Source organism: Sparus aurata, chromosome 3, assembly GCF_900880675.1.
Source record: "Sparus aurata chromosome 3, fSpaAur1.1, whole genome shotgun sequence".
Taxonomy (NCBI): domain Eukaryota; kingdom Metazoa; phylum Chordata; class Actinopteri; order Spariformes; family Sparidae; genus Sparus; species Sparus aurata.
In genome coordinates this window covers 30,953,436-30,979,243 of record NC_044189.1, presented here as the reverse complement: position 1 = coordinate 30,979,243, position 25,808 = coordinate 30,953,436, and the positions used below count along the sequence as shown (strand labels likewise).

Here is a 25,808-nt window from a genome sequence, read left to right as displayed (position 1 = left end):
GACCACCACACTGATACTTCTCAGCAGATAAGCACTATAAATCATTGACAGCATTGCATTATCAAGGCAACCATTAATTCGCAAGCAGCCAGTCGGCAAAGGGCTCCAAGTAAACATATATCGATCCTGTTTGTCCAGTAGGGAGTATGTCACCCTTTCGTAGGCAGCTAGCTGTACCATTGTTGTAGTCCATTCTTCATAAGGAGGTGGGTGTTTTTTCCTCCAGTGTCGTAGTAGTATCCGTTTAGCTGTTGTGAGAGCCAAAATAATCCATCTTTTCTCAAAACATGAAAAGTCATTGTCCTGAAGCTCAGTAGTCGATCCCAAGATAGACAGTTTTGCAGAGATTTGGAACTTTTTGTGCAGTACTTCAAATATAATCTCATGTAGTTATTCCACCAGTCCTTAACCCCTAGGAGTCGACGATCACGCCGGCGTGATCAAATCACGTGACTCATTTAAGATGACGTAGCAGCGAGACGGAGCCTCAGTGAGTCTCGGTTCCAACGTATTGTGTTTGGGCACTATATACCAGTTTTTAAATTGTGTTGATAGGCCAAGTAAAACCGGAGATATGATAAATAATGTCCGCCATGTTTTTTTCACTAACATTATCGTCAAGTTTGCTGCACGTTTGGTGCAGGAAGAGACGCTACAAACAGGCTTTTCTCATTAAAGTGTCTGCAAGCAGCAAGTGTTTGCTAGGAAAAAAACATGTTCCTATTGGTGGAAAAAGGCAGTACACCAACCAAAATTCTATGGCAAAACACGTGATTTGGTTGCTGAGGAACAGGCGGAAGTTGTGGGAGGAATGGCGGCGAAGATTGACAGTGGCAGTGACGGTGGCAGACAGCGATAGAGATTTCGAGTTTTGAGAGTTGAGAGATTTGTGACATTTAGCATGTTTGGAGTGTATAGTGTGTTATGTAGTGTTTAGTGCAGTGTGTTTAGTGTGTAGTGGAGTCATTTTTTTTGTGTTGTGAGTCAAAACAATGAAGAGACTGCTGAATGTGGAGCAGGCAGGAGAGCTGAGGAGACCTGAGGCATTGCCTGCATTTAAATGTAATAAGTTACATATAACTTTGTAAATTTCAAAAACGTATGCACAATTTTGGCAAACAACAATTTGTATTTGTATTCTAAGTAATGAAATTGGATACTACTCGGATTTTATGTTTTTTTGTAATTTTAGGTCCATTGTGTTAATACAGTCTGTAAAAATAAAAAAATAACAGTTCAATCACACATGTGAGGTTGTGCTGAAAATAATGACACCAAACAAGGCAAGGTAAATAGTTTTTAAGGTGAAATATAATGGTAAAATCAAAAGTAGTCAAAAACGGCCAATTATACCCCAGACTCCTAAGGGTGAAGTGCTGGACATGACCAAAGTATAAGTAGTATAGAGGCACAACTCCCGTCACATCTCCAGGAAGAGTCAAGTGGTATTAAGTTCCATCTCTAAGTTGTTGTGGTGTCCGATGCCATCTATGTATTATTTTCAGTTAAATAAACCTATTACCCATTTCCTTGTACATTGTATTAATGTTATTTAACCCTTGTGCCTTCCTTAAAAAAACTTCCTCTAACCACCTTCGTGGCAAAAATGTACACGCACACAATCTGCCATAAAATCCTCATACATCAATATTTTTTTCTGCTTTTTTTTTTGTTTGAATCCCTTAACCAACTTGTTCCCTGATCAAAATGATCAAATATTTAAAAATTTTCAGGATTTTAACCCTTTAAATGCCAGTTTGATTATTTGAATTATCAAATATATTTCTTAAAAAAAACACAAAAAATGTATTATTTTCTATATAATAAGTAGTAGCCTTATGGGGCTTTGGTGGTGATTGGAGTCTTGGATATGTCAAAGATTACCAACAAAATTGATTTGATTGCATCAGTATTTTTTATGTAGTAACAAATACTCCCTCTAACCACCTTCGTGGCAAAAATGTACACGCACAAATTCTGCCATAAAATCCTCATACATCAATATTTTTTTCTGCTTTTTTTGCTTGAATCCCTTAATCAACTTGTTCCCTGATCAAAATAATCAAATATTCATTAATTTTCAGGATTTTAACCCTTTAAATGCCAGTTATATTATAATTATCTATAAAAAACCCACAAAAATGTATTATTTTCCATATAATAAGTAGTAGGCTGATGGGGCTTTGGTGGTGATTAGAGTCTTTGATATATCAAAGATTACCAACAAAATTGATTTGATTGCATTAGTATATTTTATGTAGTAACAAATACTCCCTCTAACCACCTTCGTGGCAAAAAATGCCCCATTGACTTCCATTAAAACCAAATTTTTTAATCGCACTACCATTACAGTATAAAACCATGAATTCTGTAATGTCAGCATGCCATTTTGAAGAAAAGTAGTTATATTTGACATTTTTGATGTATTTCACCAGATTGAACCATTTTCCCATTGTAGGCCGATGCATGAAATTCTTGTATTTTTGCCAGTTATATTATGGAGCCGGGTGACTACCAGGGCCCTGTGTGTGTGTGTGTGTGTGTGTGTGTGAGATGTTTTTAAATCAACATCTGATTCATCAGTGTGAACTCTTATTGTGCAAACTGCAACAACTTTGGAAATTTAGACAACAAAAAACAAAATAGAACATATGAAATATGAACAAAATATGAAATATAAACAGAAATATCCAGGCATTGAATATACGACGTGTGTGTGTGTGTGTGTTTGAGAGAAACAGATACATGGATACTGTGTGTGTGTGTGTGTGTGTGTGTGTGCGCTAGTGTGTGTGTGTGTGTGCGCTAGTGTGTGTGTGTGTGTGTGTGTGTGCAATCTGAGGGTTAAATGAAATACAAGTTTACAGCTGCTGTTGAAATATCAAAGTTATTGTTTCTTCTTCTTCTTCTGGACAGAAAGGAGGTCTCAAAGTGTGTGTGTGTGTGTGTGTGTGTGTGTGTGTGTGTGTGGTCCTGCAGCATGTGACCTAGTGTTCCCTACAAATGCACACTTGGTGGTGGAAGACCTCTTTTTCAGGCCTCTGTACAACCAGCACACACCTCTCCTTCTAGTGGAGCTGGTCAATGGCGCTGTCAGGATGAGAAGTCTCATGTATGCCCGAATCTCTTGGGCATCCACGTCACTCCATCCTGACACTGAATGCCTCCCGTATAAGTTTGTCATTTGCAAAATGAGCTGGATCAGGTCAGGAGTGAAGAAAAGGTCAAAAGATGATGCTACATTATGGATTCTTGATATTGCATCTCCCATGGGCCCTGGCATCATGCCGGTGGGTGCCTGCATGTAGCACAGAGTCTCAGCATGAGATGGAGACCACACTTGCCCGTCCACTGACTTTTAGGATGGACAGGATCCTCAGTGCCCGCTTCACTCTCAGAGGATGGGTCAGAGGCACTCACAGACGTGGAAGACTCCAGCGAGCCTTCTGTGTCAGACTCCCCCTCGAAGATCGTGGTTTCCCCTGATGAACCCTGCAGCTCGCTGTCAGATAAAGGCTGCATGACCATTTCTAATGCCTCTTCTCTTCTGAAATGCCTTATCATTTTTGCACCCTCTCTGCTCACTAATGAAATGACCCCTCAGACAAGTTGCATGTTTATCTTTGGCTGTGAAAGCAGCCAGGTACATAAACACACTAACAGTTGTTTTTGCTTTGTTTTTGAGAACAGCAAAGGCATGTTTTCACTCAAGCACCTTTTCAAAGACACATGAAACACATTCCTCAAAAGATTACCTTTTTTCACTGCTGAAGTGATCAGTGCATGCTTACAGATTCTCACACACACACACACACACACACACACACACACCACACACACACACACTCTCACTCTCACTCTCTCTCACTTTCTATCTCACACACACACACAGACAGACACACACACACACACACACACACACACACACACACACACAGGGTACATCCTGGTAGTCACCTGGCTCCATAATATAACTGGCAAAAATACAAGAATTTCATGCATCGGCCTACAATGGGAAAATGGTCGAATCTGGTGAAATACATCAAAAATGTTAAATATCACTACTTTTCTTCAAAATGGCATGCTGACATTACAGAATTCATGGTTTTATACTGTAATGGTAGTGAGATTAAAAAATGTGGTTTTAATGGAAGTCAATGGGGCATATTTTGCCACGAAGGTGGTTAGAGGGAGTATCTGTTACTACATAAAATATACTAATGCAATCAAATCAATTTTGTTGGTAATCTTTGATATATCAAAGACTCTAATCACCACCAAAGCCCCATCAGCCTACTACTTATTATATGGAAAATAATACATTTTTTGTGTTTTTTATTAAATAAATAATTAGTAATTCAAATAATAAAACTGGCATTTAAAGGGTTAAAATCCTGAAAATTATTGAATATTTGATCATTTTGATCAGGAAACAAGTTGGTTAAGGGATTCAAGCAAAAAAAAAAGCAGAAAAAAATATTGATGTATGACTATTTTATGGCAGATTTTGTGCGTGTACATTTTTGCCACAAAGGTGGTTAGAGGGTGCAAAATGCATTACAGGAAAATAAAAGACATGTAAGAGTAAAAGACACTGGATTTCAAAAATCTGACTAAAAAGAAGAGTTCCTACAAAAATCCATGCCACAAGCTGTAACACAGCCAAAATGATCGCTAAATCAAAAAAAAAAGTTGAGAAAAATGTACAAAAATGCCCGAGGAAGGCACAAGGGTTAAGCATGACTTCCAATCCTCAGGAGATATGTCCATAGCCAAGTCCCCTGCCCAGTGTCTCTTAACCTTGAGCAAAGGGTCACATAATTGTTCCTGTAATAGACCATTGATTTTAAGAGTAATGCTCCTACCTGTACTTGATCTAATCAGCAGTACTTCAATTGGGCTGCCCGTAGAGCAGGTAAGCAGGCCTCCTAACCATTTAGAAAGGGGGGTTTGCATTTGGACATACCTCCAGTATTGATTATGTGGTAATTTGTATCCATCCATTATTTGGTTAAAGCTTAAAAAGTGCTTGGTATTGCTATCAAATAAATGTAAAATATAGGTTATCCCTGCTTTTTGCCAAATAGTCCAGTTAACTGTTTTGTTTCCAATTAGAATTCGCTTGGTATTCCATAGAGGTGCATGAGGGGTTTTGAAAAAGGCCCAACGGCCTGCTCTATGTAGATTGTGCCACATTCATTTAGTGTTAGCGATAATAAGGTTATCATTCTGTAATGGCAATTTTGTAATAAATAACTCAGACCAAGGGGACAGCCCCCCACTCACTTCAGCCTCTATTTGAAACCAACTTGGCTTATCTCCTGGCCAGTCGTTAGGTAACCATGTTCTTATTTGTTTCATATTGAAGGCCCAGCAGTACCATCTGAAGTTGGTAAGAGAAAATCCCCCTCTTTTTACGTGGACCTGTAATTCTTTATTCCTAAACGGTGATGTGAGTTACCCCAGAGAAAATCTAAAATAAGGGTGTAGTTGCGTAGGCGTAAGTAGGCCTCAGGAATATTCAGAGGAAGGTGAGATCATTTGTAATAAATTACAGGTGCAGTCATCATTTTAACACAGTGTATTTTTCCCCAAAGCGAAAGGTGGATTTTAGTCCACCTGCCAAAATCTGATTTCATTTTCGAAGCAGTGGGTTAATATTCTCTCGGACCATATCTTTATAATCAGGAGTTATTTGAATGCCTAAATATTTGATACCTTTCGGAGCCCAGCAAAATTTCCACTGATAGAAGAGGGTAGATAGCCTGATATAGGCATTGCCTCAGATTTGTCCCAGTTGATGCGATATCCAGATGACAATGTGAACTGAACTCTTCAGTTTAATAAAGTGGGTACAGATTTTTCTGGTTGCGTTAGTAGTACTAACATATCATCTGCGTACAGTAAAAGTTTGTGATGAATACTGCCCACTGTGACCCCATGTATATCTGAATTATTCCTCAGTTTCTGTGCTAAAGGCTCCAAGGCAAGCACAAACAAGCCCAGACTTAAGGGGCAACCTTGTCTTGTGGACTTATGCAGCTGGAATGGATTAGATATAAGACCATTTGTCAAAACACAAGCATAGGGAGTATTGTATAAAGTTTTGATCCATGTAATAAAATTTTGCCCAAAGCCGAATCTTTCAAGTGTTTCGAAAAGATAAGTCTATTCGACGCAATCAAAAGCCTCAGCTGTGTCTAGTGACAAAGCGATTGTTGGATGGATGGAGTCATATACTAAATACTGTAAATTGACTAACCGTCTAATGTTATCAGAGCTATAATGATTTGGGATGAAGCCTGTTTGGTCCATGTGAATTATACTTCCAATGACTTTTGACAAGCGATTTGCTAATACCTTTGCCAAGATCTTTTGATCCCAGTTGAGTAAGGAAATAGGTTGATAGCCTCTAGGGTCTAAATAATCATTCCCTTTTTATGAATGAAAGATATAACTGCAGTGTGCATAGACAGTGGTAAGGTGCCAGCTTTAAATGCATCAGAGTAAACCTCGAGCAACATAGGGCTTATAATATCTTCAAATGTTCTATAAAAATCAGCAGGCAGTCCATCTAGCCCAGGAGATTTATTTGGTGGCATGCTTCTGATCGCTTGAGAGATCTCCTTTATTTTTATTGGCGCTTCTAAGAAGTCCCTGTCTCTCTCAATTAATTGTGGGAGATTAAGATCAGCAAAAAAACTATCAAACATCTGTTCATCCAAATCACTGTGTGATGAGTGAAGAGTGTTATAAAAGAATCTGAAATTTTCATTTATCTGCTGAGAGGAGGTAGAGATATGGCCATCTGGCTGTCGCGTGCCAGCTATATGGTTCATACTGTCCTGTTGCTTTAAGCGATAGGCCAGTAGGCGGCCAGGCCTTTCACCCATTTCCCAGTTCGAAACAAGGCATATTCTGCTTTTTTATGGTATAATTTATTTAATTAAAATTTAGTGGCAATTATCCTGTTAAGTCTGGACCTGTCACTGAGGGTACTAGCATGGGATTATGTTCATGAGAAATGATGTGTATGTGTATGTTTGTATGTTAATCTTTGTGTCTATAACTGAAAATGCCTTAAATAAAGTTGTAAAAAAAAAAAAAAAAGTCTGGACCTGTCCCCTGTCCGAGAATGAGGCTTCAAGCGTTTAAAGTTCACTCTCTAAGTTGTTGAATTTCTCATTAGCTGTCTCTTACTGAAAGAGGCATAAGCTTTCAAAGTATCCCACCAAATAGAAACGGTGCTATCCTGCTTACTATTTGTTTCCTTAAAAAGTGATGTTTCATTCCGTGTCATCTCGAGGAATGAGTTATCTTTCAGCAGGGATACGTTTAGGCGCCCATCTTTAGGCGCGTTTTGTAACGCAGAGGAAAACCGGGGCATGATCTGAAATGATTATATTGCCTATATCCGAGCTAAGAGAATAATCAACTAATGAGGCTCGCAAGCTACGAGTTGGCTGTGTTTCCGGCACCAAGGCTCGCAAGCTATGAATCGTCCGTGTTTCCGGCATCGAGGCTCGCGAGCTAGCCCGCAAGCCGATTCGGGAAACACTCGTAGCAGGCTCGTAGCCAGTAGCTCGTAGCAATCTCGTAGCCAGTAGCTCGTAGCTAGTAGCTCGTAGCTCATAGCACACAGCCGTCTAGTCGTAGCACTAGCTTGCGAACCGCGATGCCAGAAACGCCTGCGACTCGAGGCAGAGCAGGATAGCGCAAACAGCCAGCTACGTTCTGAATGAGTAGCAGACGAGCGAGTGAAGTCTCTTCCTTGAGTCAGCGTGAAAAGCACATCCCTGTCACAGTACAACAGAAGCCATTCATCCACTTCTGAAATAACATACACAATGTTCTGCAGGTAGCCTAGGCCACTGTAGGTTTGGTGTATAAATGTAGCATAATAAAATGAAATTAGGTTGATTGATCTTTGGAAAATAAAATAATTCATATATAAATATTATATAAAATTATTAAGTAGTATATAGTAAGTAGTAAGTAGTATAGTAGGCTATCATTATCTCTATTTGGGAACTTTATCCATTTAAACAATTCCTACCTCAGTACTCTTTTATTAGGGCCCGAGCAGGGAACCTGCAAGGACCCTATTGTATTTCAAATGATTATTATTTTTCTCTGTCCAAAATGATCGCATTTTTCACTGTCTGAACATACCCCAAAACTCACCAAACTTGGAATATAAGTCACACCTGGTGAAAAATTTTATAATCTATTGTCGTCCTTAATTTCCACCACTACGTGGCGCTGTTATTAAGAAAAGTGCGTTTTGGCTAATAACTCCCATATACTTTGTCGCACATTCATAAACCTTATATCCACGCATTCAGTGAATTGTGCTGAATCTCGTGGTATAGGCCACGCCCATTTCCGCCTGCCGTTTTTTTTCGCTACGTCGCAAAATGTCGAAAAACCTACTTTTTCAAACTACTCCCAGGCGATTTCACCGATTTGCACAAAACTTGGCACACAGCATCTGTGGACCCTCCTGACAAAAAGTTGTTAATGGATTTTAATTAGAACAAATAACTTTAAAGTTATTAAATAACAACTTCCTGCAGATTTGGTACAAAACAGGAAGTGTTGGATATTTCCACAGTGGTCAGGTCTAATGACATGAAACTCAGAACACTACTTCCCCATGAGCCCCTGAGGCCCTGTGCAAAATTTTAGGCGATGGCCACAAGATGGCGCTCTTTAAATTGAAGTATTTTATATCTCCACAACGGTTCATCGGATTAAGGCGAAACTTTGTACATTTATTGACAGTGCCGTCCTGAGGACAGCTGATAAAGGGTTTACCCATCCGCCACTTGGTGGCGCTCTGGTGCCAGTTTAATTTTATATTTGGCCCTGTGCCCACACCATAACACTTCTGGAAATGAAATTCATAGAGGTGCTATAGAATGGCCCCTGTGACTCACACACCAAAAATCACCAGCAGGTGGCGCTATTTTCCACTATTTTCCACCTGAAATAGTTTTTGGCCCATAACTCCCACATAATGTGTCGCACATTGTTAAAATTTATATCTACATGTACCCTCAATACAGCTAAATTGTGTGGTGTTGGCCACGCCCACTTTGAAAAACGTATTTTTTCGAACTCCTCCTAGGCAATTTGAGTGATTTGCACCAAACTTTGCGTGAAGCATCTGTGGACCCTCCTGACAAAAAGTTATCAAAAGATCCTGCACATTGTGTTCAAAACAGACAGTCTTTTGTATTTTCACCAAATACATTCCGATTACCACAACACACTACCAATTGTGTTCCGTGGCCTGATGAGGGTTTGTGCAAAATTTGGTGCAAATCGGCCCATAGGTGGCGCTCTGGTCGCAGTGTAATTATTGTGAATGGAAAGTAAATGGGGAAATCTTCAAATCCTCTTTAAAACTCATCAACTTATAACCTCTCCTTGTCCCTCATGCTTTGAGCTAGAGACGCTATTCCAGCTTTTAAAGAGTCAGAAGACTTTGAACTGTTGGGCATGTATTCAGTTTTTAAAAATCTTTTACAGTTTTCAAATCATCACAGTTTTAGGTTTAAGGATTTTTAGGCCGTCTTCTGATTTTATAATGGGTGTGTATTGTGTGAGCTAGAATGTGTGACATCATCGCTACAGTGGAGAGCAGCTGGAAGAACTGGAGAAAAAGTTCTCTTCATCTTGGTTTGGATCCCACATCTTTAACTTCACATAAACAATATATACATAGAAATGTAGGAAATCGTGTTGGCTTTTAGCTGATGGTCTTATTTCAGATGTAGGACTTACACTTTTGGCTGTTAAAGCCCCAGAGGGACAAGCACAACAGCAACTCCCCCATAAGCCTCAATTTCCTCCTCTTCAGCTTTCATCATGCAGCAGGTGACATCTCACATCTCATCAGTTAATCTGTTCTTCTCTGACCTGGCTGGATTCTCTGGATTTTTTTCAAGAGAACCAGCGTGTGTGAGAGAGTGGTGGCACACAGACTCGCAAGAGCAAACAGAGTAAGATGGAACTCCCATATCTGTGCGGTGAGCACTGTTTTAGCACAAAGGTGACATCATCCAGTGTTTTGAAACCATTAGGGGAGTTTGAGCCTACCACTGTGCGAGAAGCTGGAAGGTTTGTTCAGCTTCTTCCTGAAACTATTTCATTGCATCATGCCTCAAGTGCACATTCTCTTCAGCCAGCTCCAGAGGCGGACCATCGACTCAGTCTTTGTCCGGGGAATCATGCAGCAGTTCACACAGTTTTTCTGACTTCAGCGTACATTATTTCACACCGACAATAGCAGGCCACCGAATTATAAAGCAACGACTTCCTCCGCGGAAAGTGTTGCTTGAGCATGCCCCAACGCGCGTGGACTGCGAGGGCCCGTTCAACGCTGCTTGCAGCTTTAATTTATTTTATTCTTTTTTATCTTATTTTAGTTTCTCTTTTATTTTCCAATCATGTATATAATGTTTTAGATTCAGATTCAGATTCAGATTCATGATTTATTGTCCCCGAGGGGAAATTCAATTTCACAGTTTTGTTCCAAAGACACCAGCACATGTCCAACACCAGCACACGTGCAACACCATAAAAATACATACATACATATACAGATAAACAAAAAAAAAGACCACGACATCTACCGCCTGCTGTTTAGAGCTGTAATGGAAGAGGGGATGAAGCTTTTGCAGAAGTGGGTTGTTCTGCAGGACAGTTGTCTGAACCTTCGACCAGAGGGGAGGAGGGTAAAGTATGTATGTAATGGGTGGTGGGGGTCATGGGCTATGTGCAGCGATTTGCGGATGGTGGCAGTGTTAATGAGGGCTGGCAAACTTGGAGTTGGAAGGCCAATTATTTTTGAGCAAGTGTGAGTGACTCTGAGAAATTTGTTTTTGTTATTGAGGGGCAGCATGGTGAAATAGCAGATTGCACAGTACAGGAGAATGGATTCAATGATGCTACGGTACAGAAGAAGCAGAAGGGGTGGTTTGATGGACAATGATCTGAGTTTACGGATGATGTGGGTTCTCTGCTGGCAGCGCTTAATAATGTCTGAGGTGTGTTGGTTGAAGTTCAGTTTATTGTCCAGTGTGATCCCGAGGTATCTGAAACTGTCCACAATCTCCACTGGCTGATTGTCAATGTGTATGGGTTCATGAGGAGTGGTTTTCCTACGGTTGTCAAAAATGAGTTCTTTGGTTTTGGTGACATTGAGAAGGAGATGATTGTCCTTGCACCACTGGGAAAAATGTGCAACAGAGTGTTTGTATGCTGTGACTGAGTCCTGGTCCGAGAGAAGAGCCAATATGGCAGTGTCATCAGAGTATTTAAAGTATTTGGTTGTGGGGGATGGGCTGAGACAGTCATTTGTGCAGAGTGTGTATAAAAATGGACTCAGAACGCAGCCTTGTGGTGCACCTGTATTTATGATGATGAAAGGGGATGTAGCAGGGCCCAGTTTGACAGCCTGAGGCCTGTCGCTCAGAGAGTTGTAGATGAAGTAGATGAGAGGAGGTGGGATGTGGAGACTGTGAAGTTTGCTGATTACCACATGTCGCTGGATGGTGTTAAAGGCAGAACTGAAATCAATGAAATTCACCCTGGCAAAGTGTCCGGGAGTGTCCAGGTGTTGAAGAAGGGTATGGAGCAAGCATGCAACAGCATCCTCCGTCCCCCTCTTTTCCTTGTATGCAAACTGGTGTGGGTCCAGTTGTGGGCTGACGACTGGGAGGATAGTGATTCAGTTCTGAGGGACGGGGTTTTTTGGGAACTGGGATGATGATAGAGGTCTTCCACAGAACTGGCATATGGGACAGGATGGATTCAGGGAAGAGAGGGAAGAGTAATGAGGCTAGCTCCATGGCACAGGTTTTAAGGAGTCTCCCACCGATCCCGTCTGGTCCCGGGGCTTTGCCTGATTTGAACTCCTGAGTTGATGGCAAACATCCCTTTCAGTGAAGGGGATGGAGTATGGATGCTCCAGCGCTGGGAGGTCCCTTAACAGTGTCTTGCACTCGGCAGAGTGGTCGGCCTTGTCGAATCTGGCAAAGAAGTTGTTAAGTTTTATTGCATTGTGCTTTTTTTACTATGTTAGTGGTTAAGAGACAATAGGCCAGGACTGAGTTTCCATGGTGATTAGGCAATACTGACTCAAGTGACTCAAGTGACTCTCACAACCTGGTTCAATTTAGTGAGTGACTCATAATGACTCGAATCCTTAAAAGGAACTGTATTTACCATCTCTAGAACATATCCCAATACAGAAACATTTCATAAAAAAAAGTTCTGTAATCTGAGGCCTTGATAACATCCCCAAAAAATCCCAAGAATGTTACACCTAAAACATCCTTCCCTTGTTAACATATCATATTACAGGAACGTTTAAAATGTTCTTGTCTGTGATCTGAGGTATTAGACCATTTTCCTTATGTTGCTTTGAGAATATTTTTCCATTGTTATCACATAACATCGTGGAAACGTTTTATAAAAAACGTGCTGAAATCTGAGGCTTTAATAACATCCTGAAAACATTGTCCGCATTTTGCTTTAACAGTGTTCTTCCGTTGATATCGTGTAACACTGTGGGAATGTTTTATTAAAAAACGTTCTGTAATTGGAGGCCTTAAAGACAAGCCGAACTCTGCCGAAACATTCTCAGAATGTTGCAGACAAAATGTTCTACCTTTGTTAACATAACACATTACAGGGATGTTGTAGAAAAAATGTTTTGTGAACTGAGGCCCTAATAACATCCTCAAAACAATTTCTACATGTTGCTTTCATAATGTTCTTCCTTTGTTTTCATGTGACATTCTCGGAATGTTTTATAGAAGAGCATTCTATAATATGTTACCTCACCCACATCCCCAAAACATTGCGAGAATATTACAGCTAAAACTTCCTTCCTTTGTTAACATATCAAATTACAGGAACGTTTTAGAAAAATGTTTTGGGATTGTAGGCTTTAATAATATTCTGAAAACATTTTTCGCATGTTGCTTTGACAATGTTCTTCCTTTGTTATCGTATAACATTGTGGGAAAGCTTTATAAAAAACGTTCTGTAATCGGAGGCCTTAAAAACATGCCAAAAACATTTTCTAAATGTTGCCTTAAGAAAGTTCTTCCTTTGCTATTTTGTAACATTATGGGAATGTTTTATAGAAGAACATTCTATAATCTGTTACTTCAACAACATCACAAAAACATCTTCATAATGTTGCACCTAAAACATTCTTCCTTTCTTATCATTTGACGTTATAGGAACATTATTTGAAATAATAAACATGCTCAAAATGTTCCTTGAACAGTAGATAAAAACGTTTTTTTAAAACATAATAAGAACTTGTAGGGAATGTTAGACACTAGCCTCTTTCACACTGCCGTTTGCATGCGGGGATCCTGCGCCAATTCTCCGCACCCTACTCTGTGTGAAAGTTTCAGATGCGGAGAGGGGGGAAATTTCGCTCCGGCGCTGATCCGCCTCTGGAGGTAGTATCAGGGCCGTATTATTGATGAGCCATCCCAGTGTGAACGGATAAGCCGTAGGCATGGAGCGAGGGCGTGTCGGTTATGCAGTCTGATAACTGCACAGGTCCTTCACTCAACTAAATACAGAGAAATGTCCCACAAAGCAATGTTACAGGACCGAACAAAAGTAACATAGTAACTGTAACTGTCTTTGGCAACTTATATGAGGAAAACAAATACCACAGCTGTACGTGGAAAAGCGTCTGTCCTCCCGCCTGTCCTACTGACTCTTCCTCACATTTCTGCTCAAAAAACAGCGTGTGTCACCGGCAAAAAACTTTAACTCACCGAGTGTTTGTGATGAAAATAAATCACCGCGACCGTCAGCCCTCCCGTCCGAGACTTCAGGGAACTTTGCCCCAGAAAACAGCCTCCGTCCCCGCAAGTGACAGAGTCAAACAGCGACCTGTTTACATCATGGTGATTATGTATAATTAAGTAATTTACCGCGAAAAATTTAACTCTGTCCCTTTCCAGGATGTTTGGTGGGTCAGGATCTCAATCACTACACATTATAACAGCATCCATATGATTATAAACTGTCTGCGGGTTTGGATTAACAGGGAAACACCTGGGGAAACACCGACGTCATCAACATGACCTGTACCGTCACGCCTCGTTAGGAGCCGCAGTGCCGGCTTTTCTGTGTGAATTACACACGTGAAGGCGGAGATGCTTCGCTCTGTGTGAATCACCATCGGTGGAGAACTGGCGAACCACTGCTCCGGAGATAATGCGGAGACGCTGTGTAAAAAGGGCTAGTGTTGTGGGCACATTCCCTGCTAGCTGGGAAAGTAGCACAACCCAGCCCTGTACTGTTGATAATGAAGTGCAGTCTAAACTGAATAGAAACCAGTGCCTTTAATGTGGAGAAAAAAAATGGAATCTTAAACACTATAGTTTATATAAAACATGAGCACTTGTAGAGTAAAGTTTATGGAGTAATTCAGTTAAAAAGTTGATTGTCAGTGGTATGCACTTTCTTATGTGATTTTTGCATTGATCATGTGATCCTCTGTCCTAGATGAAAAGGAGAAGTTTGAGCCAACAGTTTTTCGAGACACCATCGTTTCAGGCCTCAATGAAGCCAGTGGTGACTTGGATGCTGTAGCCAAGTTTCTAGATGTCACAGGGTCACGACTGGACTACAGACGCTATGCTGACACTCTGTTTGACATTCTCATCACAGGAAGCATGCTTGGTGAGTGTCATTATGGCTGTCTAGACTGGCTGACCTTATTACACCTGGCTTTTACTCAGACTCATGAGTAAATCCCTGGATGACTACATGTACCTGGGTGCTCAGCCATATTGAGACAATATATTCCTTTGATTGCTCAATTTGATTTAATTCCTCTGTGAGACTTATTTGTATTATAATACGCAGTATTAGTAAGTATAGGGGCAGCTGTGGGTCAGGGGTAAAGCCAGCATCTTGTTATGAGAAGGTTGCTGGTTCGATTCCACTGGTCTGCATGTTGGAGTGTCCTTGGGGAAGATAATGAACCCCAAACTGCATGGCAGCCACCGCCATCAGTGTATGTTTGTATGAATGATTCTAAGTCGCTTTGAAGAAAAGCGTCTGCTAAATGCTCTAAAATGTTAATGTAAAATGTAGTAAGAGTTGTATAACTCTCCAGGTATTTTTTGGTTTAAAAGACATCCAATTTCATCAGCAGTTGTGATCAAATAATACCATTATCTGACATTATTGTTTTTTGTACTAACAATCAACATTCCTCAATACAACACTGGGAGGGGGTCAGTTTGGTCATATCCTGGTGGAGCCCTACTGGTACAGTTGTTCACATGGACAAGGACAAAGAGATTACAGCTATCTTTGTCAGATTAACACAGTAATCCCCACTAATCAAAATGATCTCCTCACTATGAACCAGGGAACTCAAGGTAGCCATTATTCAGTTTCACTACATTTAGTAGGACAGTTAGAAGTTAAAAGTATGTTGACAGGGGAAGGTCAGAGCTGTAATTTAACCTTTGTAACCATATGATTGCTTCTAATCTGGCCGAAGTAGGGCTTCTTCCTGTTTACATCTTGCTGTAGATTGTATGCCCTTACACACACACACACACACACACACACACACACACACACACAAACACTCCCAACCTGTCCTTTAATCTGTCTAACTAGTTAATTCTCTGTGACATCCAGGCAGCATTCAGGGTGGCTCACTATCTGTTAAGAAAGCTAATTACAGTTCAAAGCTTTGCTCTGAGCCTGAAGGAAGAGTTAACTGCATTAATAATAATACAATAATATACATCAGTGAGTTGGTTGTCTACAGTCATGGTCAAAAGTTTCCATCCACTTGTAAAGAACATCATGGCAGTCAGTCCCATTGATTTCTACAGCGCTTGTGTTTCTGTGATGGAATGAGTGGAACACATACTACTTTGTCACAAAAACAGTCATGAAGTTTGGTTTGATAATTCATTTATTATAGGTCGTCTAAAAAAGTGACCATATCTGCTAGTTCAAAAATGTACATATAGTAATTTTAATATTTGGTTAAATGTCTCTAGGCCATTTTCACCTGCGTTAGCTGCTTTTGATAGCTGTCCACAAGCTTCTGGTCGTGCTTTGGCTGTATTTGAAACCACTCCTCTTGACAGAATCTGTGATGTTCAACTAAAGTTGTTAGCTTCCTGGCATAGATTTGTTTCATCAGCATAGACTTGTTTCACAACAACTTGTTTCACAAGCCACAGACGCCCCAGGGGTAGAGCAACCGTCTTGTTATCGGAAGGTTGCTGGTTCGATTCCCCTGTCATTCGCATGTCAAAGTGTCCTTGGGCAAGATACTGAACCCCATAACTGCCCCTGATGTGCTGGTTGGCACCTTGCATGGTGGCCACCACCATCAGTGTATGAATGTATGTATGTATGTATAAATTACTGTAAGTTGCTTACAGTACAAAGGTGTCTGCTAAATGTAAATTTTCTCGATGAAGTTCAAGCCAATCGTCTGGCTGATGATTTGGGGGTTTTCCTGAAGAATTTGGAGATAATCCTCCTTCATTTTTTTTCATTTACTTTCTTTAGAGCAGCAGATCCACTGTCAGCACATCAGCCCCACAGCATAATACTACCAGAACCTTGCTTGAAAGTAGGTATGGTGTTCTGGGGTGAAAGGCCTCACCTTCTCTCCTCCAAACACATTGCTGCCCATTGTGGTCAAACAGCTCAGTTTTTTTTTCAGTTTTCCCCCAGAAGGTTTTCTTTTTGTCTATGTGATCAGCAGCAAACTTTCAGTTGAGCTTTAGAGGTTCCAAATCTAAAACGGCTTCTTTCTTGCACAGCAGCCTCTCGGGTCATGTTGATGTAAAACACACTTAACTCTGGAGACTAACACCTGTCATCCAGCAGCTTCTAACTCATTGCCGACTTGCTTTTAAGTGGTTTTCTCTCAGCAGCAGGTGATTGTTTGTGTTTACTTCCTGACCATGGCAGTGACACAACTGTGCTATGCACCTAATGTAGATTAAAGTCAGTGTCAGTCATTATGTCAAAGTGAATGGCTTCCACCCTCGACCTCTCGTTTGTGTTTACTTCCTGATTGTGGCAGTGACACAACTGTCACAACAAAAGTCTCCTGTAGCAAGGCCTGGAGGACAACAGTAACATGTCGCTCCAGAAACCCTGCTCACCACATCCCCCAGCTGGGAATACCGGACTTCCGAATACCAGCATCCAACAATACATTCCACTTGAGGAAGACCAGCTGCCACCAGAGAAGCAAACAACAAGGCATTTCCACACTCTGCAACTCCTACTCACTTCCTTGCTTGCTTCCCGAGACAGGAGACCAACCAGGGACACGGACGAATCTCCCACCACACTCGGGGCCACTGGTCACACTCCTATGCTCCAGTCAGATGTTTCGACGATTCACTTCTGAATGTTGCTGAATGATGACAGGCCTCCAGAGAGCGCTAAAAGAATGAACATCCATCACCGCTTTTACACAACAAAGTCGTAAATCATAATAACCTTCACTCATGTAGACGCTACAGGAGCCCGCTCATCTGTGACATCATGAAGCTCTCCATAGCTCCTCCTGGGTTGCCAGCTCTGCTCTGCACTATCTCCCATTCCCTCCAATAACTTAAGCTGAGTCACACAGCATCAAATGTGTCATCAGTCATTGGCACCGGGTTGCCAGGTTTACATAACATGTCTCATCCTTTCAACAACCTCTCCCTAACTGTATTTGCACCAGGTTGCCACCTCCTCTCCACACAATCGTATCGTACACTCTTTGTTTTTATTCCAGTATGTACTGCAGCAACCCCTACAAAGTATATCTCCAAAGTCTCTTCAAAACCCAAACAACCACTCATTAACCACGTCCGCCACAATGCCAATCAACATCACATCATTTGGAAATTCAAAAACATAGATCTTCCCATTAACAACTTCTACATGTCTACATACATATATATTTACATAAATCATATCAAAACTAGGGCTGTGAAACGATTAATTTTTTTAATCGCGATTAATCGCATTTTGTCCATAGCTAACTTGCGATTAATCGCAAATTAATCGCAATTTTTTTGGCACATTTTTTTCTGTTCTAAATGTACCTTGATGTATTTTTTAATGTTCTTAATACTTTTAACAACATAAGAAAGGGCAAATATGCTTGCATTATGAACATTTTTGGCGATGTACTCAATGTACTTCGATGGTAACTCATTTCATGTCGATAGTACATGCAGATAACTTTTGTCCTATCGACCGAACCATCTGGCAGTGTTTCGAAAGTAGTTTGCCGTTCATACCGTAAATGACCAAATAATATACGGGTTTCAATTATCCACAGGGTCCCTTTAAACGCCGGTGCAGATGTATATTTTGGTAAATAACCGCCGGTTCCAAATAAATGTCGGGTCTAATTTTTTATTTTTTAAAAAATTAAGGAAGAAGAGGTGTCCACTGACACTGCACGTTTTTCTTCTTCGCCTTTTTCACGCAGTGTGCTGCTTTCTGTCAGTCAGTATCACACTGATGATCGCCATGGCTCCGGTGCAGCAAAACAATAAAAAGTACCACTTGAAATTCAAACTTTCTGTTAAAATATGCAGAGGAAAACTCGGGAGAAGCAGCCGCTAGACGTTTCTCTGTCGACCAGAAGAGAGTGAGAGAAACGGAGCTTGAGCGTCTGTCCGAGGAGGACATCAACAGGGCCAGGCTGCCTGCTGGAGGGAGGAAGAAGGCTAGCAAGGAGCCTGAGATAAACATGCGGGGATGAGTTATCAGCAAACGGGCACGCCACGAGAGAGTGTCCCGCAGAATGATCAGGACGATGGAGAAACAAATGTCCGCCACCGTGAGTGACAGCAGAGATGAGGAGTTTGCAGCGAGTGCTGGTTGGCTGAATCGTTTCCTCCGCCGCAACAACTTCACTTACAGGAGAATGCCAGAGAATTCACCGAGAAGCTGGAGAAGTTTGTAATGTTTTCATCCAGGATTATTGTGAGGAAGGAATTAAACGCCTGTCCCAAATTGCCTTTTGGTCTGTTAAGTGATTGAAACAACTAAACCCCCCGGCTATTATTTGGTATTTTACGGTAAGTCCTTTCTCCATTTCCTCACTTTTCAGTCCACCGTGTTTTTCCCGAACCGCCAACCCTGCTGCATCTTCTTCTGATTCCCTTTCTGCCACCCTCTGGATCAAGACTACAGGTGCCACTGACGGCCTTAAATCTTTCAATGCGCGTTTTGTTTTTTGTTTTTTTATACCGAGCGTTAATCGCGCGTTAAAAAAATTAACGGCGTTAAGAGGATGTTGCGTTAACGCGTTATTAACGCGTTAACTTTGACAGCCCTAATCAAAACGTACCATAATTAAAAAAATTGTTCCTGAATCGCATCATAGCCCATGTATCTAGATACGTATTGAACTGTCTTATAAAGGAGAGATGCACACCCCTACTAGAAACGCTTTCTGACAAACTGGAACAGCATCTAAGAAGACCAACTGTTTAACCCATACAAAATTCAGCTCTTCACTGATACTGCCCCTTTTGCCGGTTGTGGGGGTTCTACAGCCAATGGTGGTTCAAAGCCACATGGAAAGCCAAGTTCCTTTTTTCAACCATCTTCGTCAGTTTTCTAAATCGACCTCCATCGTAATCGCCACTCCCCTGCGGGGACACAAATGGTTCAAAAAATCCATTCACTTTGTGACGTTGTCTTCCAATCTCTTGTTCCACTGCATTTATATCCTTATGTTCTAGCCTCCTACTTTGCCATCTAGCCCATACTCCAGAGTTAACATTCCCATTAGCCTTCTTTGGTTTCGTTCAGTGCTCAGAGTTCACCACACCATCTGCTGAATTCAGACCTCATCCTCAAACCTTCACTGCATCTCAGAAGACTGCTGGTCTACACACTCGATCTAGCAAAACCAACCAACTGGCAATTCAATTCCCATAATGTACCTCAAACTAGAAACATACCTAAGCCAATACGAATTGCTTGAACACCTTTTGCAATTCAAAAAATCTAGAAAAGCTTCTTCCAACCCCTCGTATATCACATAATTGTGAAGTGGACTTAGCCACTCCTTGATATTGGAGCAGTCTTGACGGCCTCCAGCCGAAGGGTCCCATACCACATAAGTAGAGCCAGCCAACATTATGTCTGCTCCCATTTCCAAGATCTGCACAATGACCAGTGAAAAAAAAATCCAAACAAACAAAAGGAAAAAGGGGATGCAATTTAAATACACTCTTTCCCCTGGATCTTCCTACACATTGGTCAATGACAGCTATGGAACAGCATCAAAGCATCAGAAACCAATCTTAACCCATGGACAGGCATTCCCTTATAATTGGCAAATGGAAACCCGGAGCACCCTCTTGGATGGACCCATGTGGACATATGCCTGCATGGAAAAACATGGTCAATATGCATGGTTGTGCTGTCTCCTCAAGCACTGGCATTCTCTGTAGTTCTGGGGTTGGACTTTGTCTTTTTCACTGATATGCAAATTGATGCGGCATGGGGCTCTTACTGGTTTCGTGGGGAGACGGGGAGGTACTCTCTGCATGTCAAATACGCAGCTCAACGCTCACACCTGGAAGGAGAAATGAAAGAGAGGCTTAGAGAGATGCTGCAATACAATAATGAAATCTGTATCACCAAAGTAAGACGCACCAGTTTGCTCAAACAATACCCAATATTTCTGACTGATGAAATGCAGATAAAACAGAAACCTTACCTTCTTTACCACCAAAACAAAAGGTGTTAAAGGAGCATCTGGACAAAATGTTGGAAAGCAACCTTCATCTTTAGCATGGGCTTCCCCAGCAGTGATCGTTCCTAGGAAAAGAGGAAAACCCAGATTCTGTGTGGATTACACTTAGGAGAACTTAAGGGTGCACTAGCTTTGTGTACTTGGATGATATAATTCACTATTCTGACTCCTGGCAGCAACACTTTAAGGATGTCAAAGCAATCACGGACAAGCTCAGGCAGACAGGCCTCAAATGTGAAGAAAAGTAAATTCTTCTGTACTTGTCTGACATTCCTTGGACATTGTGTATCTTGTGATGGGGTTCAGGTGGAACCGGAGAAGATGCAGGCTGTCCAAAATGTCCCAGTGCCCACCAACAGAAAATCCCTTGAGTGGTTCCTGGACATGGTGGGATGGTACCATCAGTGCATAAATGTTCACAAACTGCAGAGCCTTTCAATATCCTGAAGAGCAAGGGAGCCAAGTTCTGTTGGTCATCTAAATGCCAAACCGCCTTCGATACTCTTAAAGAGGACTTGATGAATCCTCCTATCTTGGGACATCCAAACTTCAATCTTCCCTTCCTGGTATACACCGATGCCAGTGAGGTTGGCCTGGGTGTGGTATTGGTTCAACAAACAGAACTAGGCAATGGAGAAATCCTGGCTTACGGAAGCTGTAGTCTTAACCAGCTGAGAGCAACTACTCTGCTACAGAACTTGAGTGAATGACTCTGGTTTGGGCTGAGTTTACCTGGAGGGAAGCCTTTTTAAGGTGGTAACAGACCATTCATCGCTCCTGTGGTTGTTGAAAACCACCAAACCTAGTACCTGACTGACCAGGTGGGTTCTCAGGCTCCATGAGTTCACCTACATTTTGGAGTAGAGAAAGGGCAGATATAACAGTTCCAGATGCCCTGTATAGAACTGTATGAGATGGCATCCCATTCTTAAACCAGCAGCTAACGTGGTTGTGTTGGTCACTCTGGCACAAACAGCACACCCAAGCTGATCTGACAAATCTTCAATGGGTCAGGTCAGGACTGCTGGCAGGCCATTCCATCCTCTCCACTCACAAAAAAAAACGATATATCCACCATTGGTCATGAGCAGCAGCAAGACACTTAGTCACTTGCCCAGTTTTGGGTTTCATCTATGTCAAATGGCTGCTGAATGGGATCTGCCATATGTTGGGTTTAGGATTTTTTTGAGAAAGCCCACGCTCCCTAGGTTTGATAGTGATGGAGATAATGAAGAGAGATTTGTCCTCTTTTCTATAGATCTACTGAATGTAGGGGTAGCCAGTAGTGTTGGAGATTTCTTTGTTCTTCTTGTGTCGCATGCCCACATCAAGAAAAGACTGAAAGAATAAAATAAATAGTCATCACCCGGAAATCGCAATTTCTCTCGTTAAATCATGCATATTGGTGTTGGACCTCTGTTGAAACTTGCCTGAAAAGCTGGAGTCTGAAAGTGGCTTATTTTTTTCGCTTTGGCTCTTTTTCCGAACAGGAATAGCGCACAGTAGTGCGCGTTCCTAAAGCACGAGATTTTGACTCTGCTCCTGTGGTGACGTTACCACAGGAGGCTACTTGCATATGCATCGGCTCACAGCCGTCCTCAGCCAGAGTGAGCACGCCGAATCTGCTTTTTTCTCTGTCATTTTCACGCCATACATCGTCACCGCCAGCATTAAAACTCAGGTCTTACATGTAAAACACGAGTGTGAAAAGTAAGACGGAAAAAAAAAGAATTTACCATTCAGAGACATCCTGCTGTAAACGTGTCTCTTCCACCATCTCTGCCTCTTCACTCTCCCGTTCGGTTTCCGACTCTGGCTCGTACATAAATGCCTGAATTCCGTAAGGTTCGTCATTTAGTGTGTGCGCTCTGTCCTTCCTGCGGCCAATCAACGCGCGCCTCATTACATATTAATACAATGCACATCCAGACCGGTCAAAACCTCGCGCATAATCTCGCGTGATAAAGTCGCGGTATGAAAAAGCGTCAGAACAAGCTCTATGTTTGATTTTTTTTTTTTTTTAATTTGTCTAATAAGTTTTAAGAATTGATCCAAAGCGATCCAAGAGGGACTGGATATGTAAAAAACCAGGTGATGACTCCTTTAAGTAGTGCTTAGTATGTGGGCTCACAGTCAGTTGGATTCGAAATGAAGCATTTATATGTATTTTATCAGCTGGGGGACCATCACATGACTGTCCCGCTCGCTTGTCAAGCTTGGGACCTCAAGAAGAGCTAACTTAAAAGCATGTACTCCTTTCTTCAGCTCCTGGAGGGACTCGTATTGATGAGGGTGACAAGACCAAGGTGACAGCATACTGTGTATTCACCACTAAGGAAAGCCACTCTGCCCTACGCCTATATGCTCAGGTACACCCAGATTTCCCTCTATACCTACTGTGCTAAGCAAGAGGAACGAGAGCAGGGGTTTTTTAACCTCATACAGATACACTGATTGTTATTTTACTAAGAATGTCATCATCTACTTTTTGATTGCAGGTTTTCAATAAGCTCATTAGGAGATACAAATATCTGGAGAAGGCCTTTGAGGAGGAAATCAAAAAGGTAAAGGCTTAATAATATATCTTCAAATATTTTGTGTATATGCCTACTTTTATACTCTACATAGTAGACTATATAGTAGATTATCCAACAACGCAACATTTGAAGCAATAAGAAGTGTTCATAGAAAGTACGCTGTGACTTTAAACAAGATATACACACGGCCATTTCTGATTTAGAGAAAGTCTTGAAGGAGGCTCTGTAATCGCTTAAAGAGCTCTACCGGAAGCTACTTGAGGTCAGGGCGATGCTTGAGACTCACAGTCAAGCTATCACCAAGGAGGAGGACCACATCTCTGAAGTTGAAACAACAGGGGCAGTAACTAAGTCTGCTGAAAGAACGACACAAAATCCAGGGAAAAATAACTGACCTAGAGAGTAGACCCAGTAGAAACAACATACAAATGTATGCCAAGCCTGAGGACTCTGAGGGTGACCTGATGATTAAGTTTGCAGAAAACCTGTTAACCATGCAGCTCCCTCTAGGTGACTGCCACTAGAGTGGACGCAGACCCCACCATAGAGAAGAGTGTATTACAGGTGTTTTCATGGCAACAGGGAGTGGCCAGGGTTGGAGGAAAATGGATGAAGACACGGGTGAGAGTGAAGCTTCAAGAGCTAACGGCTGCGGGTTAGGGTTAGGGTTAGGGCTTCAAGCTAAGCTAACAGCTATAAATAATACCTCCATAAATAAGACCGTCCCTAGCCTCTTTCTCGCCAACAAGTCGCGAAACAACAAGTTGGACGAGCTGCAACTGCGGATTACCTCACACAGACTAAACTACGGTGTGATGGTAATAACAGAGACTTGGCTGGACCAGCACACTCCAGACGCTGCGATCACGCAAAGGAGGACTTTGTATTTATGTGAACAACAGCTGGTGTACAAACACCACTGTCAAAGACTCTCTGGAAACAGAGTACATAGTACTACAGTGCAGACCTTTCTACCTGCCCAGGAAGTTTACATCGGTAACTACCACACAACTAAACCACCGCAAGCTAACGCCAAAAAGTGTTCAAAAAGTGCTCCCCAACTAGAAACCGTGGTTCAAGGGCAAGGTGAAGACCCTGCTAAGGACACAGGACTCTGCATTCAAGTCAGGGGACCTGCAGGCCTAAAAGCAAGCATGTCTTTAGACATCTAAGTCCATCACTGAGAGACTTCACTTGTTTTTCTCCTCAACACTCAACAGACTATTTCTCGTTATTTGGAGAAATTGGAGCCATGTACAAAGTTGTCACATTAAAACAATGGACATATCGGATCACTGCCCATTGTACTTGACCCTAACATTACACATTGGAGACTTAGTTCAAGCATTTTGAATAAACACAGGACTGAGCAGTATGATAAAGAAATAGCCTATCATCTAGAATGTAATGATAATGGAGAGGTGTCTCTGCCAATATCTGGGATGCCTGTAAAGCAGCAATGATATGGAGTAAGATCGCTGTCAAAAAGACGTGTCCATGATTCTAACATTCGTATTCGTAATGTTAAACATTTGTGTGCAAATAAAATTGTTGTACCCAAAATTCTACTGTCATATACACAAGTCTGAGAAATTGTTTGGGTTAGGATTGTTTTTATGCGAGTATGAATCTAAAAGCTGTGAGTGCAAAGTCTTGTGAGCACGACTCTAATTTCTACGACTACGAAGTCTTCACTGTGAACACGAATTCAAGTTTTTGGGTACGAGTAGAAAAGTGTTGAAATGACGTCACGTAGGTCACAGGCAGGTCACAGGGAAAAATAATCGAACTCCGATTACTCCAAACGCACATGCGCCAAAGCCTTGGCTAATATGAAATAATTAATTTGAGACATAATGTTGATCAAAATACGACTTTATCGATAAATTGTCTCAATTTCTGTAAAACAGACAGTTGCTATAGACGCCGCTCTGATCAGAGGAGCGCAGATGGAAAGAGGCTAAAAATGAACTATGCGGGACATTTGCCTTATGGTTCATTTATGCGTTAATTAAACAGATTCAGAGTAACAGTGCTGGTTAAATTAACGACTTGTAACTTGTTACATGGAGAATGGAGCCTCCGACCCGGTGTCCCAGCTCTCGTCTCTGCAGCACCGCGACACAAACGCGCCCCGTAACCATAATCTTTTGTTTATGACAGATACGACTACACAATATACACATCATAATGTGTGTATGATAATCCATCGATCCACTGATTGATTTCCCGCTGGCTTCCTTGTAGACAAATGCACATAACCGAGAGGAGGGTTAGCAAAGAGGAACAGAACCCGGACTTATGATGGACAGATTTATGTCAGTTTAGCTTGCAAGCTAAAGCAGTAAGTCTCTAAGTCCACGAACTGTATATTACTTGAAATGGTACAATTTTATGAAATAAATATTGGATATATACGTTATTGACTTTACCTGTGATGCTTCACCCGAGCTGGC

The 25,808-nt window shown here is 41.6% G+C and overlaps 1 protein-coding gene across 4 annotated transcripts in view; it reads left to right on the top strand.

Annotated features, from left to right (window-relative positions):
• Positions 1-25,808, top strand: part of bzw2 (basic leucine zipper and W2 domains 2) — a 78,721-nt gene that overhangs the window by 21,805 nt on the left and 31,108 nt on the right. Inside the window, exons 3-5 of one of the 4 annotated variants that reach the window (XM_030412911.1) lie at positions 14,551-14,727; positions 23,081-23,184; positions 23,314-23,379. The exons of 1 other annotated variant lie outside the window; for it this stretch is intronic. In XM_030412911.1, the coding sequence (XP_030268771.1) occupies positions 14,551-14,727; positions 23,081-23,184; positions 23,314-23,379 (347 nt within the window). The remainder of the gene's footprint in view (positions 1-14,550; positions 14,728-23,080; positions 23,185-23,313; positions 23,380-25,808) is intronic. 2 more of the 4 variants (XM_030412913.1, XM_030412914.1) reach the window with 2 other exon arrangements.